We start from the raw sequence: 16,355 nt of genomic DNA, 5'->3' as shown, positions 1-16,355 counted from the left end.
TATGATGTATACCAAGAACACAGTAAGTAAATGAAAACGGTAAAAGAAATCTGTTCAAAACCGTGATATAGCTGAAAACTAATACAAAAATCTACCTTTTATACCTATCTGGACAATCATAACTTCACTGCTACAAAGATCATACTAAAGGTACAGTACCCAAACGAATTATCTCTAGCAAAGAGTTTATTTTTAGATATGTTTTTTTACAGGACCAGATATTTATTGAAATGAAGTGCAATAGAAAAGTATACATATTAAACGTTTATATGCTGTAAGCTCAAAATAAAATATTTGCACAAAATATAGCAAACCAACATGATTGATGAATGTGTAAATATCTTACAAACAAACAATAGATATGTTATATAGAGGATATTTGGGATAGGAGTCTACAAGAATTGACATGAAAGAAAGAAGTTAATATGAATTTGATGGATGGTTTGTATCTGTAAGGTTACGTCGTAGCTACCAATTCTGAATGTAACGGTATCTATGCTGAATTTTTATTATGTGTCAAAACGACCATGAAAAAATCGTAAGGAAGCTACATTTGAAATTAGGGGATGAAATGTTAAAAGGCAGGGTGAGACACTTGCAAAAAGGTCAAGATGACAATTTAGATAAAAAAAAGTCAGGATAAACTTAAAGGAAAGGCAGGACCCGTCAGAGTGAAAAGTATAAAGGCAGGACACATTTTTCATCCTATACACAATGCCCCCCTAAAAATAAAATGGTGGCTCCATAAGAAGAAATATAACTGACACATGTCGTATTTCAAAAGACAACGACATTGTTAAATTGAATTGAACAATTGTACCTTATCAACATAAGAGAAGTTTTATAGCTGTTACAGCTGTCAATCAAAACAGTTAATAAGATGATCGGATAGCGTATATAGCGTCAAAAAATGTCTGTCCAATGAATTATGAATTAAAATGTGTTATTCATCTTCCCGAAAACTGTTAATCGATGCGATTTTTGATTCGTGGTCAATGAATTTGAAATGTGCAATAATAGGGTACAATGATTACACAATGAAAATTATGTATAATCGACCTTATTGTATATAAAATGATGATATATCATCAATTAAACAAAAAGTGGTGTGCCTGACATCAAGGATTCATTTCACCAGTTTCTGTGGAATAGAAACAGAAAAGATTATCGAAAACAATGTTAGAGTGAGAAATAGTGTTATCGCATGCAAGACAAATAGCTTTAGAAATCTAGTTCCTTTGGAATAGAATCGGCAAACAATAAAATGGCTGGTTTTTAGCAGATGGATTTGAAGGACGAGACGACAGTATACTCAACTTCATTAATTCAAAAATAATCACAATGCTAATGTGTATCTAGTCCGAACACATCTTGTTTGATCATTAATATAACACAATTGTTGCAAAGAAAACCGAAATCTGACAGCACTGATTGTATCAATATGAGCCAAATTTTTCCAATCGAAAATTTTGAGTTGAATTATGTGCATTTGTATCTTCTCGTCTCAAAGAAAACCCTATTTTAACAGTGAGTAGAGATATTACACAAAAGAATAAAACCCAGCATAGTCCCCGCAAGATTACTTTAAAACAGTCTAGGAATAATACACTTCGAATTCAGGAACAAAATGTGACTGCAAACCAAACCAGCTTATAGAAAAATATCGCATACTTTCACACAGTTTCCATATACATTGAGGAATTTATGAATGCCTATATTGACGAATTCATCATCAAACAGACGTTTGAAGTATGCGGAGTAAGATTCCGATAAAAGAAATAAATACCACCTTCAACATAGTCAACTTTAAAATATGTATGGAGAGGATGTAATATTCATAATGATAATAATTGAGTTTTATTCATTCTGTGTGATTGTAAATTTAATCAATTTCTTACTAATTTTCAATTCTGAGCTCCAAAGTATGTCGACAGTAGCGAGATTAAACAATAAATTCACACTTCCCCACGTTACAAAACCTATCTTTACGTTACTCGATCTAATGCATTGAAGCATGACAAAAGAGGTAATAAAATTCACGAACTCTTTGCTTACTTTTAAACACATAGTCACGGATGGTTTTTGGCACCACAAAATCAACGGTAATGTTTTTATAGGATGAGATCACTTTGTATGTCATGCACATAAGTAAATATTATAGATATTCAATTCTGAATATCAATGAGATTAAGAATTGCATATATGCCATCAACGCCAAAATGCCAAGATAAAACACAAATAAAAACAAAGTGAACCGCTTAAATGGTTCTAGAAAGGAACTATAATGGTTTACTTAATTAAATTGTGACTTGGATGGAGAGTTGTCCTATTGGCATTCATAACACATCTTCTTATATCTTTGACAAATGCACACAAAGTAAAAAATAATGAAATAAGAAAATATGTTATTTATTTTAGGAGTATGAAGGCTGGTACGAAAATATTCCTACCATGTTTAGTCGTTGGATTATTGTTGACTTTGATTTCATATAAGAATTTCATTCTTGTCCACGATGATGGTACTGATCAACAAAAAACAACACAATTCGTAAAACAGGTAAGTGAGAAGGCCATCTGATGAAAACTGTAACAATTAGAGCTTACTTTTGTCTTAAAGGTTTATTTTACCTTTTTTTATAATGGCATAATAATAGGCACAGAGTCAAGTCATATGCATCAAAGAAAAACAAAAAAAGCATACAGACAAAACACATCAGCAAAACGAAAGATAAGAATACAAAAATATTTCATAGAACAACAACATAATGACGGGCTGAACAAGTACAGAGTCTCAAATGTGTATCACAAAAAACAGGTTAAAGAGTAAAAGTAATATTCATAAAGACAAATAAAGAATACTACAAAACGTAATTAAGATGATACACAACGTCAGTTATCTTAAAATACAATATCAGAAAATATGTATAAACAAGATGATTGTGTGAATATTGTCATATATGAATAAGGTAGTGAATTTTGATTTACAGTAGTTATAACAGTCCTTGATGCAAAATTTATATAATAAAGTTTTAGCAGTCCAAAGTATGTACATTCTCCTTGAAATTTACAGTTATAAGATAGTAAAGTAAATATCTTATGTATGCAAAGCCCTCATTCCTTGTCCAGACTGGGCTTGGGTTTTAGTTTTGTTTTTCAAGCTCTAAAACGTGTTTTTCTTATAAGGTATTGTATTTTCAACAAATAAGATTATTTTGGCCCTCGTTTATCACTGAATACTTGTCGAACTGCGCACCTGCTGCAGTAAATAATTATCAAAGTTCCAGGCTTATAATTTGATACGCCAGATGAGCGTTATGTCTTCAAATAAAAACAGTTATGAAGTTGCTACCATTAATATTATTCTGCTACAATGAAAAGAATACATAAACTTAGTGTACGCTTAATTCATATCTAATACTCAACTGTAAGTAACATTTTGGAAAACTTTCTGTTTTTTTTTGGAATAAAATGTCTGAAACATTTTAAAACTTCTTTATTTACATTTATTACATTTTCACCATAATTTGCCAATATTTATTTTGTATGATGCAGATATTTAATGTCGTGTGAATATGAAATAATTGTATTTTTCAGAGCGATGAAACAGAATCAAGACAAGTTAAGTTCAAACCAAATGAGAGAACATACTCAACATTAGGAGCTTTTGAATCAAAAGGGGACATGTTCTGCATAAAAACTGTAAGATATGTAATTTCAGTTGTAAAAAATATCATAAGAAGAAATCAAAACCACTAACAATGAACAATCTAATACAAGACCCATAGTAATTAACAGATTAAAAATGACATAAAGACTTTCATATAAAATTTTACTCTTAAAAAGTATGCGTTAATTATATTTCAATGTTTTCATTAATTGTATTAACTTTATCAAAAGATGAATTGAAGGTAACAGTTGTATAACAGTATTCAAATGTCATAAATTGATTGAATAAAAGCAATTTCGTAGTTCAAATTGAAACCACGGGAAACACATCAGATATAAGAAGAAAACTAAGGAACAACAGGAACACTGATTTGCAACAAAAACAAACATCAAAATATATAGAAACCAAAACAAACGTCAAAATACATAGAAACATATTATTTGATAACAACTGTCATATTCCTGACTTGGTACAGGACATTTTAAGAAAAAATAGTGGGACGAACCTGGTTTTATGGCTAGCCAAACCTCCCGCTTATATATCAATGTTAAAAAAATATCGCTAAAATGACAATACTACGTGACAAAATACAGTACAAGCATAAGCATGAATACTCAAAACAGAGAAACGCAAAAAAAAAATAATAGTCGACACAACATAAAACTGGTTTGTTTCATGGCACACCATTTGTACTTTCAGAAAGAGATTTCAGACTCAGCCGTAGGAGATTTTAAACCAAAAGAAGATTTTAACTGCATACAAACAGTAAGATAATTAAAAGTTTGGACCCATAGTTTCTACGTGCTCTAAAATTTATATTCTCTAGTTTTTGTACAAGATGGCGAAACGATTTCTATTGGCATATAGTCTATAAAAAATCAAAATATTTTCTTGGATGTCTGGAAGAATAGTCACTGCCTTTTTTGATAATATTAAGTGCATATTAAGTACGAGATCATTTGTAATCTCTAGTTTAAAAATGCATTGAATTGAAACGTCTGAAATAGAAGCTCCACTTTGACAAATATTTTTCTGTCGGTCGAAAAGATGCCAAGAGATGACACAATTTCTAAACATCAGTGATCCTTGGTAGGCTTTTCATTTGATAAATAAATGTACTCACTCTTCATCAAATATCACCAGGAGCTTTGCGCTAAGAAATACCAGAGGATTTTATTTTATTCTTTGCTCTTGCCTTTGCGACAAGAGTATTTTGATTGGGTTTTATGTTCTATTACTTTTTGAGGGTGTTATGTGAATTTACTATTGTTAACAGTTATAAAGCATTCACTATTCATCAAATGATTTTATAAATAAAAAACTAAACCTTGAACTTTATGTACCATTATATTATTGTGGATTTGTAAGTTTGAAGGTTCGGCGTCAATTAGTCGAGCTTTCTATCTCGTAATTCGAAATAATTTTAATAACGCCATTCATAATGATCCATAAACAATACATTTTAAAGGAGTAGACGTAAAACTAAGACAAATTTATTTCTGTGATACGGTGTAACGAGTTTGAACTAAATGAAATTTATTGATTTCAGATTGAACAATACAGAACTTTTGATGGTACTTTCTTTATTCCACCTGACCATATTTTATCAACATTACCGACAAAAGTTTTAGATTGTCTATATCAAAGGTACTTACAGCTATTTCCTGGAGAAAGAAACCAGTACGATTCTCTTGTATAATTCCATTGATCAATAAGTACATCGAAAATGGAAAGAGACGGTTGTTTTAAAAACAAATAAGTTCTTATTTAAACCCGGGATTGTCATAAAGTGTTTTGTTATTTTGAAATCTAGATTGTAAAAGACTATAATTATTATTCGTCATGTGCTATATACTTTTTCAGCCAACTAGGCTCCTAACAAAATATAACTTTTTGTTAACTTCTTTCCTTTGTCTCATAATCATGTATTTATATGTTTTCGAGTTTAGTGTGATTTTTATTTGTACTGAAATAGTACAAATATGGCTTAAGGGCAAACTGAAGCCTGCCTTCGGATTCGGGATTTTTTTTGTAGTGTTTAAGACCCATTGGTGGGCTTCCTTTGGTCGAGTTGCTGTCTCCGTGACACATTCCCCATGTTCATTCTGAATTTTACAATAACTAACAAGTTAGGCTACAAAAGTATACCGATGTTCAAATTCCGTATTCCGATGATTATACTTACATTAGTACAAAACAGTTCAATCAATATTTTTATTATCATATAAGTCTTAAAACTTTACATGTTACAACAGATAATCCAAATGAAGAATTCATATACAAAACATTTTAGTGGTAATTATTTTTAAATCACGGTCATTCTTTGAGTTAGTGGTTGTTATTTTAAATTTATAATTGAAATTGTTCGGGCAGCAATTTAGAAGTTAGAATTTTTTTACTGGAACGATAACGTTCATCAGATGTTTTAATTATGTTTTCGAATATATTTTGGTGTCGTGTATTTTGATTGACTTGACAAGCGGACGATTTGTTATTTTATCATTTCATCTGTAGAATTCTTTTTTCTGGTGTTAAAACTAAAAAATAAATAAATGGGAAGAGTTTCTTGAATTATGTCATACTAACAACACACATATATCTCCTATGTCATATAAGAATCAATTAGAAGTGTCATTAGGGAATATTTTGCATTGATGTAAAAAGTATAAGAACGGAAATACCGAACTCCGAAGAAAATTCTGAACGAAAAGTCCCTTAGTTATCAAAGGTACCAGGATTATAATTTAGTACGCTAGACGCGCGTTTCGTCTACATGAGACTCACCAGTGACGCTCATATCAAAATATTTATAAAGCCAAACAAGTTCAAAGTTGAAGAGAATTGAGGATCCAAAATTTTAAAAAGTTGTGCCAAATACGGCTAAGGTAATCTATGCATGGGATAAGAAAATCCTTAGTGTTTCGAAAAATTCAAAGTTTTGTAAAAAGGAAATTTAGAAGAAGGACCACATTATTTATATTCATGTCAACACGGGAGTGATGACTACTGGGCTGGTGATACCCTCGGGGATGAAACGTCCACCAGCAGTGGCATCGACCCAGTGGTGTAAAAGTTATCAAAGGTACCAGGAATATAATTTAGTACGCCAGACGCGCGTTTCGACTACATAAGACTCATCAGTGACGCTCAAATCAAAATATTTATAAAGCCAAACAAGTAAAAAGTCGAAGAGCATTGGGACCCAAAATTCCAAAATGTTGTGCCAAATACGGCTAATTTAATCTATGCATGGGATAAGAAAATCCTTAGTGTTTTGTAAAATTCAAATTTTTGTAAACAGGAAATATAGAAAAAAGGACCACATTATTGATATTCATGTCAACACCGGAGTGTTGACTTATAGGCTGGTGAAACCTCGGGGATGAAACGTCCACCAGCAGTTGCATCAACCCAGTGGTGTTAAAGTTATCAAGTAAGCAAGTGACAAAAACAAAAACAGGCATTTATTTTCTTGTGTTGCTTTATAGCTAGCTTAACTTCTCACTTGTATGACATTCGCATACAATTCTATCATAAAGACAACGATGTGTGAACAAAACTTAAATTTTAGACTGAATACTTATGTATGAGTTATTTCACTGACTCCTCTCTTGCTTAATTTCCCTCTGTTTGTTCATAAACATATTTTATTATCTATTATAGAATAACAACAACAATTCATTTCTTTTGCGCTAAACGAAGTCGACATGGATCAGTAAAGAATGGGTGGAACATTTGTACAGATGGGTGCTATAAACCAAACAGTAAAACAGTTATCCATGTGCTGAGGTATAAAAAATAAAAATCAATATATTCACTCATTTGTACGAAAAAAACAAAAAAGTTATGACATATGTAAGCTTGAAGGCCAATAGTTAAATGAAAACTTTCTTTTTTTGCCGTTAAGTCGCGAATACTTCACCAAATCGTGCAAAAGTATGTAAAAAGAACAACCATTTTACGATGAGTAAATGCTATGACTGGGATATATTTTATATTCTGGAGTATTTTACAAAATTTTTAATATGTGTTATCTTAGAATACTTAAAGAAAAACTCTTCTCTATAAGGGAATATCATCGACGAATGTCACAAGTTGAGCAGGATTTGCTAAACCTTTAGGAGCACCTGATACCATCCTCGTCCTTTTGGGGGATTTGTGTTGCTCAGTCTTTTGTTTTCTATGAAGTAATTTACATGCTGTTTTTTTTAACTGATTTTGAATGTCCCCATAATATCTTTCGCCTCTCGTTTAGAAATCTTTTTAGTGCTATAGACAAAAAATTGCTAGAGAAGTGCAAACTTCTAGTAAAACGAGAAAATGTTACAGTCGTAATGTTTAAATATGTAAAACATGACATTCTTTTATTGATAGATAGCAATGGGAAAATATAACACACTGTTTTTTATAGCACCGTAAATGATTATGAAAATGTCCAAAGTATCAACATGATTTATAAGATGAAAGTTCAAAGATACAAACCAAGGTACATTATTTATTATTCATTTACTAGTTTTGCCACCAGCTGATATGATTGAGAATATTATCCTAATTGCATAAACTCAAATATTATCACACTATGAATTTACTACTTGCATTTTAAGACGAAGTAACTCACTTATTAGAGTTAGTTAGAAATAAATATCGGATAGACTGTCAAATTAGCAACTCATTAGCAAGTAAAGTCGAGAAGCAAGCTTGATTCTCCGGAATGAAGTTACTTCTACTCGTCTTTATAAACGTTTAAACAACTGAATAGAAATAACGATCAAAACGGAAAAGAATTGTTCCAACGCCAGTAATACATAACGTATATGTAATTTAAAACTAAATTACAACGAAATAACTTTAATTTGGTAAAACCCAGAGTAAATCCTGAGTTTATTATTACTTTTCACTTAGCTTTTATTTAATTGGCAATCCTTCCTATCTCCTTTCATGAACCGTTCATCACCATAAGCGTTTAACAATGAACAACACCTAACAACTAACTTTAAGTTCATGAATTATAAGGATAACTACAGATAAAAGAAATCCAAAGAAATAATGGTGATTGAACAGAAATGTTTTTTTGATGTGAATAACTTCGATGTACCCATATTTTGACTATTTTATTTATTGTGTCTGTTTATTTAACGTAATCAATGTAAATATAACGGAATTTGATGAGACTGTCATTATAGTGAGAGTGTTAGCGCTAATCCACCATTTTCTACATTTGAAAATGCCTGTACCATGCCAGGAATATGACAGTTCTTGTCCATTCGTTTTTGATACGTTTTGTTATTTGATTTTGTCATGTGATTATGGACTTTCCGAATTGGATTTCCTCTAAGATCAGTATTTTTGTGATTTTACTTTTTTTGACATTTGTCATTTGAACAAGACGGAAACGCACGTGACATAGGTATGCTTGAGATTGGAAGATCATTTTTACCAATCGTACTATCGTTATTGTCCAAACATATAAATTTGTTTGTCAAGTACAACACAAACATGTAAACACAAAATACAAAGTGCGATTGGTTAACTGAACACGAAGAGTTTCACAGCAAAACAAAAATCATGTTTGTTGTTATGTGTACATATTATAATCAATATCGTTTTTCGATAACGTAACCTAAGTATTTACGCGCCAAAAGATTTAGGTCGAACTCATGTCGGTTAACAGTTGTGTTCATGAGTCGGTAGTTATCCCTTTCATGTTACTCTTAGTTAATTCTCTGAGGATTTTTTTTTTATCATTACAACAATATTGCACAGAAAAAGCTTGAGCCTGCACGAGCATAACTTTCAGTACGCAAATAACAAAAACACAATAGAAGTTATCGTCCTTAATGATAAACTAATTTATTTCTTAATATGATTATTATGGACACATATATATAATATATGTGTTTTATTATTTAAGAAAACAGACTGGAACTGATGAAGTATATCTTTCAAAAAAGGAAAATATTATTAATGATGGTCAACCCACAAAACTTGATGCATGGAGCTATGCAGTAAAAGAGGAATCGGTAAAGTTGTGCCAGTTTAATTAACACTTATAAATTGATAGCAATTTTTGTTTTGATAGTGACTTTCTTATCAAGAATATAAATCGAGGACTATGGTGGGTCATTTAGACTTGCTACAATTCCCTTTCTAATATTTCTCTCTTACTAATTTATATGTTTACTTATAAGTGCCAGCCTACTGATTGCCCTTGGAGAAATTCCTCCTGCAGATGTCAGTATAATAGTAATCTCCTAGTTATAGCAGTAAAATTATTAAAGGGGCAAAATTGAAAAAATAATAATGATTAGGAAGGGACATGTAGCAAAGAGATCTGCTTAAAATTGAAGAAAAAGAAGCTATCAAAATGACGGCAAACTAGATTTTTTTCTCTCCAAAAAATGTGATATTGATAAATCAGTTAAGGACTGCTCCACTTAACAAGAAATAAAAAAAATGTTTCCCCTTTTCCACATGTGACATCATTCTTGTCATCATTTTTAGTATGTTTTATTCTTTTAAGTCAAAATCGAACAAAAGAGGACAATGTGAGGGTTTAACGGTAATGTGTTGTGTTATTCAGACTTTGGTATATAATGTCAATCTGTAAAATTATGTAAATTCAAATGTAAAATGTGTGTTTTTACTATCTATTTATCACAATAGAATACAAAGAATAAAGAGCTAAAACCTGTTCCGACCAGCACTACATGTCTCCTTTCAAAAAAAAACACCAAAAAAACAGCACTCAGTCCCTTTTTTTTTAATATATATATATATAACTCTACAATGATATGGCCCATTGTCTGTAAAGTTATTTTTATAAGCTAAATCATTACCATTTAAAGATAGATGCTTATTTCCCTCTTGATAGAATGGCCAGGATATTCTAATTATTGATGTTGGCAACCTTACTGATATAATTGTTGATCACGTGATCAATAGTGGAATGCTCAATGAAATACAACAGCTATCTATTCGGATTAGTTATGGCGATCCTAAATCTGGAATCAAGTATTTGTCAGCACTAAAACACTTGAGAAAGCTGTTTGAAGCAGGGTTTAGAATATACTGGTCGAGACAAGAATGGTCGGGTATTCTTTGGAGAAACAAGAGAAGGACAAGTTGTATATATCTAGACATGGTATGTTGTCACAGTAATGTCTTCCCTTAGATGTATATACATTTGTTTAATGGCATATACTACTTCTTCATTAATGTTGTGATTGAGTATGAATTTTTATTTGAAAACATATGGTTGATAAAGGCAACAGTAGTAAACCGGTGTTCAAAAGTCAAATCGATCGAGAAAAAAAAAAACAAATCCGGGGAAAACAAGTGAACACTGAAGTGCATTTAAATCAAACTCCAACATACATTGAAAACAGCTGACTTGAACAGAACATTTTCAGAAAATATGGCGGGTTGAACTTGGTTTTATGGCTAGCCAAAACTCTTATATGAAAATGTTTAAAAATGTCGCTAAAATGATAACACTACAGCACAAACACATGTAACAACAATAACCAGAGATAAACGACCACATAAATAATAGGAAAGTCGACACAGCATGCAAACTGCAAAACAACGAACATCTTCCATTAATTACAGACACCACAGGACATTACAAACAGTGACGCGCAAAAGGAACATGCAAAGTTTATACCTTTGTTTTTACAATATCAATTTATAACTAAAATGGTGAACTTGTATTTAGTAGGTTGCATTCCTAATAGTAATCTCAAACGATGTTACGCTTTACATTTTACGTCCATGTTTAAGGTTTGGTCACTCTGAATTTTTATTTTCAAACATAGTAACTAAAAGATAGTTCAAGTGGAGGGATGGTATTACACACTCTGTATGCATACATATATGTCATATACATGATATTGATCGGTCACAGTGTTAGTAACAAGTCATATGTGATGTGACACCTGGACACTTGAAATGTGTTTTATGAAACTATAAAAATAGCAACAATTTACAGTAGTAATAATTCTCTGTTCTTTTCTCAAGGAAAATATATTTTAGGGTTGATACGATGTGTGATATTGAAAAGGCCAAACCATATACATTTCATAATACACATCACGTAGATTTCTTGTGAAATGGCGTCATACAGATAAGGGGTTTTATTAAGCCTTACCAACAGAGACTGCCATCCATGACGTGACGTCATGCAGATAAAAGTTGTGATAAATAAAACATGATTAGTATGCCGCTGTTTAATTGTCATAAATCGATTGAGAGAAAACAAATCCGGGCTATAAACTCAACAAGAGGAAAACAACGAAACACCAGAAACAAAAAACCTAAAACAAACAACTAAGCAACATCCATTGAAACGAACTATTAGACAAAAACTGCCATATTCCTGCCTTCATACGTACAAGACATTTTAAGAAGACCGAAATGGTGGTTTAAACCTAATTAAGAAATAATTCATGGAAGCCATAGATTATTGGAAATTTACCTATGGCCTGGGTCGTGATATTCGAATTTTATCCCTCACTTCCAGTGATGGTTATTTTCTTATATGCAATGAAATGTTATGTGACATTTTTCTATAGTACTGGAAAGGATAAAAATGTACTCTTGCCAAGTATTTCTTTATTTGAAAAAGATAATTTCTGCACATTTTTTTGAGAAGTGCAATTTTAACAAAGAATAATAGGGGAAAACAACGGTAGTATGACACCTATATATTCTTGTTTCAAAACGACATATAAAGTTTACCATATCATTGGATAAAAGAAAATCCATTTATTTGTTAGGTTTACAGTGTATGTAGAGGTTTACTTAAGTCAACAGGTCCTATAAAGGAGTACAGTATAAATCAAAATCTGGTAAGTACAAAATGCTATGATAAGGTATAAAAACTCATCAAAGATACCAGGTTTATTAATTGATACACCAGATAAGGGTTTATTTTACATACTACTCACCAGTTGCTTCTTATAAAACAAAAGTTAAGATTTCAAATACGAAACTACAGAGCGCCTCTCAAAGGATATGTATAACCGACAATTAATTTGGAACACCATACGATATTACTAATTGTTGCAAGCGCATCATTTGCGCTGAATTATCTTTAGGATAAAACTGTAAACATCTAAACATTTATGTACTGATAAAATACACCTTCGTCCGAGGTCAGGGTATTAAAGAGCTTTTAAAAAACATCACCATTACAGAAGAACGTGTCTTTTTTGTGTTGCTGAATCCAATTTTCACATACATTTGCAGTTATCTTCTCTATATTACAAATATAAATCAAAGAAAAACCCTTTTAATTTTAGACGACTTTGTCTTAAAAGTTTAATACAAATATTTTTAAATTTACTGTTTACAAAATGCTTTTGAATTTTTTGAAATACTAAGGCTTATCTACCTCAGGAATAGATTACCTTCTTCTTCTTCTTCTTCTTCTTCTTCTTCTTCTTCTTCTTCTTCTTCTTCTTCTTCTTCTTCTTCTTCTTCTTCAGGAAGTCCACCCTATCTGCAGGGTCACCGCATTTAAAAAATTTGTTTATTTTTAAAATTGCGTTATTTAAAATCTTATCTACTAGTTAAAATTTAAAATAATAGTAACAGAGTTAGAATAGGATATAACTAAAAATTAGTTAAAAACAGGAACTTGTATGTACACTATACATCTTAAAATTTTAAAATGGATAAAAATAATATCTTATCAGTTGTTTAACTTTCTCTTAACAAAGGAAATTGAAAGGAACTACTAATCCGTACTAGTAATGGGTTAAATTTTATGGGCTAGCATATGGTTTCATAATTAAATTATATATATGTATTTAAAATCTAAAATGGTAAAGGATACGAATAAAAAGAAACTTGTAAAAATTAGTTTTATGTAAAACAGTAAAATTTGTCAATACAATTTGGATCTACAAGATTATTTACAGGGGTAATTAACATTCATATTCTCTAGTTATGGTTTAACTATGTAGTACTCAGCTATATCACCTAGAATTTAATTAAGTATATAGAGATAGTAGTTTAATACTTCTTATATGTTACATTCCCACGACTGACAGCCACTTGCAAGTTAAACTCAGAACTCAACTGATTGTTCATTTGCTTTCCAAAAGTTGGGTTCTTTTAGCATGCAATGCATAGATCCAGTCTTTGCAGATTCGTTCTAAATCTCTCTGCTGAGACACAGTTATAAGTTCGTTCCTAGAACAGTCAATCAAGAATTCGAGAATATCCTCATCAGAATCAATTATACTGCAATAGGGTATTTGATTATCCTCTATTAGGCATTTCAGTCTATTGTGATGATTTTTTCTCACAGAACTCAGACTTTCACACTTGATTAGAAAATGTTTATAATCTTCAGGTCCTACCATGCATAATTTGCATTCTGCAGATTTTGTAACGTCAAATCGGTTGGTAATACTTTGGGTTTTGTAAGTATCCTGGATTTTATTATCCCTTTGCTAACATCTCTTTTATGATCTCTGAACCTTTTATAGCTGTGCTAAGCCTTTTGTAGACGAAACGCGCGTCTAGCGTATATACTAGTACTAAATTAAGTCCTGGTATCTATGATGAGTTTATTTATATACTGAACTGTATCAAATATTGGACAACGATATACAATTGTTGCATTTATTTAGTAGCTAAACGTGTTTGAGGATTTTTTAATTTTTTATACCCACTCAGCATGTAAATTTCGTAATAACTTTTAACGAGTTTTCTTAGTTCAACCTACGTGGTGGGTAATATTTACTCATCAACTTTTTCTAGTAAGTCCATAGTTCTATATAGCCAAGTGCACAATGTCATTATTGATCGTTCGTTAACTTTATTTCAAAACTTGACATCGTTGGTTCAGCAAAAAAGGAAAAATATATTTTTAATGTTCACTTGATTCCTTTTTCACATATACTAATATCAATAGGTAGATTTTGGACCCTTACGAATTCCAGAGGACAAGGATCTTTACAAATTAAATGCAAAAGAGCGGTATGCGCTATATTTAAGGTAAATAAGAATATGGAATTATGTCATTATTGTGTTATTATATAAGTTAGTATTTTTATCGTAGTGCCATATGGATAGTATAGGAATTCGGATAAGAGCCGTGATTGTCAGAAATACAATTTGTTTTCAAACCTGTAATTAACAAGGTTAATAAATCTTGACACTTTAATTGAGAAAGGTCACTTATTCGGTTACCGTACCATGTCATAATTCACTTTCAAAATTGACATCAATTAAAAAGCAGATATATCTTTGGCCGAAGGCTTTGCTTAAATCTAGATCAATAATAAATTCTATAAATGAAGCTTTTTGTCGCTCATGCATATAGCTCACAACACAATAAAAAAAATGGATACAGATGTCTAACGAGCATATATCCTTCAAGGATGCAATTTGGTTTTCGAATTCGGGGTTCCCTAAAAAGTGGCCTTCGTTTGAAAAAACGCGCACCACAAGCATCAAGCTATGGTAACGTTGTAAACATAACGCTATACTGTGTGACGGTATTGTATATGCATTAGTTTTCACGACGATTAAACGTAAAGAAAAACAACGCATATATTGAAATTCTTCAAAATTTATGGTGTCGTGACTGACGAGAAATTGGTTCAATATGGAAACAAATTTAAGGTAATACGTGCCGAAACAGAACAGCAGTGACGAAACTATTGGCCAAATTCGAGAAGCTTAAGGAGAATCCTGACAACGTAGAAATGGAGGAATTCAAAGCCGTTAATGTCGTAAACCAGAAAAAGAAGATTCTTCGTGAATTAACCGAGAAGATGATAGAAGTCCTTCACGAGGATCACATAGAACAAGAAATTACAGACTCGGATGAGTATATGTTTCATTTAGATAGTAAACTTAGGCAAATATGAAACTTTTCGCAATCAACCAAACCTATAAAAAATACTTCTGAAAAGTCAACAATGAACGCTAACGCTGAAAGATATATACCTACATCTAACGCTAGTAATACAAATACCTTAGCCGTTTACACGCTCAACACGAGAGAAAGAATTCCATCAAAGGAAAATCCAACCTGAAATCAATCACGTAACTTTACTTGCTCGAATTCCCAATCATACAATACTGAAGAAGAATGTTCGTATTTACAACCACCAGCCCAACAATCAAATATATTTAGTAACAACCATAGATTACCGAAATTAGATTTGCCACATTTTGACGGGGATGTTTTGCAGTGGAACTCATTTTGGGACTCTTACGAATCTACTATTCATTTTAATAGAAGTCATACGCCAATCCAAAAGTTTTCTAAAAACCCAGCATCAGGGAAGCCCCAGGCAAACAGTAGAGGGGACCGCTTTGACTAATGGTAACTACGAATCCGCAGTCAACCTTCTCAGACATCAGTTCGGACAACCTCATACATGCTTACATGAATGCACTCATGAACTAAATTGAAAATGATGCATTTAACTTGAGGTCTTACTGAGACTGGTTAGAATCGCATGTGCGAGGATTAGAGTCACTTGGACAAACACCAGAGATGTATGGTTCGCTTTTGGTGCCTGTAATTTTGGACAAGTTACCGATTGCCGAAAGACAATATATTGCAAGAGAACACAGGAGAGATAATCTGATACTGGAAAATTTATGAAAATCATTTACTAAAGAGATCGACATACTAAAGTACTTGAAGCTGGAGAAGGAGTTATGA

General features: G+C 31.7%; 1 protein-coding gene across 2 annotated transcripts in view; it reads left to right on the top strand.

Moving 5' to 3' along the window:
• Positions 1–16,355, top strand: part of LOC134712407 (uncharacterized) — a 35,691-nt gene that overhangs the window by 5,494 nt on the left and 13,842 nt on the right. The window contains exons 2-11 of one of the 2 annotated variants that reach the window (XM_063573919.1): positions 2,419–2,557; positions 3,595–3,699; positions 4,367–4,432; positions 5,217–5,314; positions 7,331–7,456; positions 8,079–8,153; positions 9,579–9,687; positions 10,539–10,808; positions 12,442–12,513; positions 14,589–14,671. In XM_063573919.1, the coding sequence (XP_063429989.1) occupies positions 2,423–2,557; positions 3,595–3,699; positions 4,367–4,432; positions 5,217–5,314; positions 7,331–7,456; positions 8,079–8,153; positions 9,579–9,687; positions 10,539–10,808; positions 12,442–12,513; positions 14,589–14,671 (1,139 nt within the window). In that variant the 5' untranslated portion in view covers positions 2,419–2,422. The remainder of the gene's footprint in view (positions 1–2,418; positions 2,558–3,594; positions 3,700–4,366; positions 4,433–5,216; positions 5,315–7,330; positions 7,457–8,078; positions 8,154–9,578; positions 9,688–10,538; positions 10,809–12,441; positions 12,514–14,588; positions 14,672–16,355) is intronic. The other variant, XM_063573920.1, reaches the window with a different exon arrangement.

The sequence above is a fragment of the Mytilus trossulus genome, chromosome 3 (assembly GCF_036588685.1).
Source record: "Mytilus trossulus isolate FHL-02 chromosome 3, PNRI_Mtr1.1.1.hap1, whole genome shotgun sequence".
NCBI lineage: Eukaryota > Metazoa > Mollusca > Bivalvia > Mytilida > Mytilidae > Mytilus > Mytilus trossulus.
The sequence above is the reverse complement of the archived record's forward strand: the minus strand, read 5'-3'. Positions and strand labels throughout refer to the sequence as shown.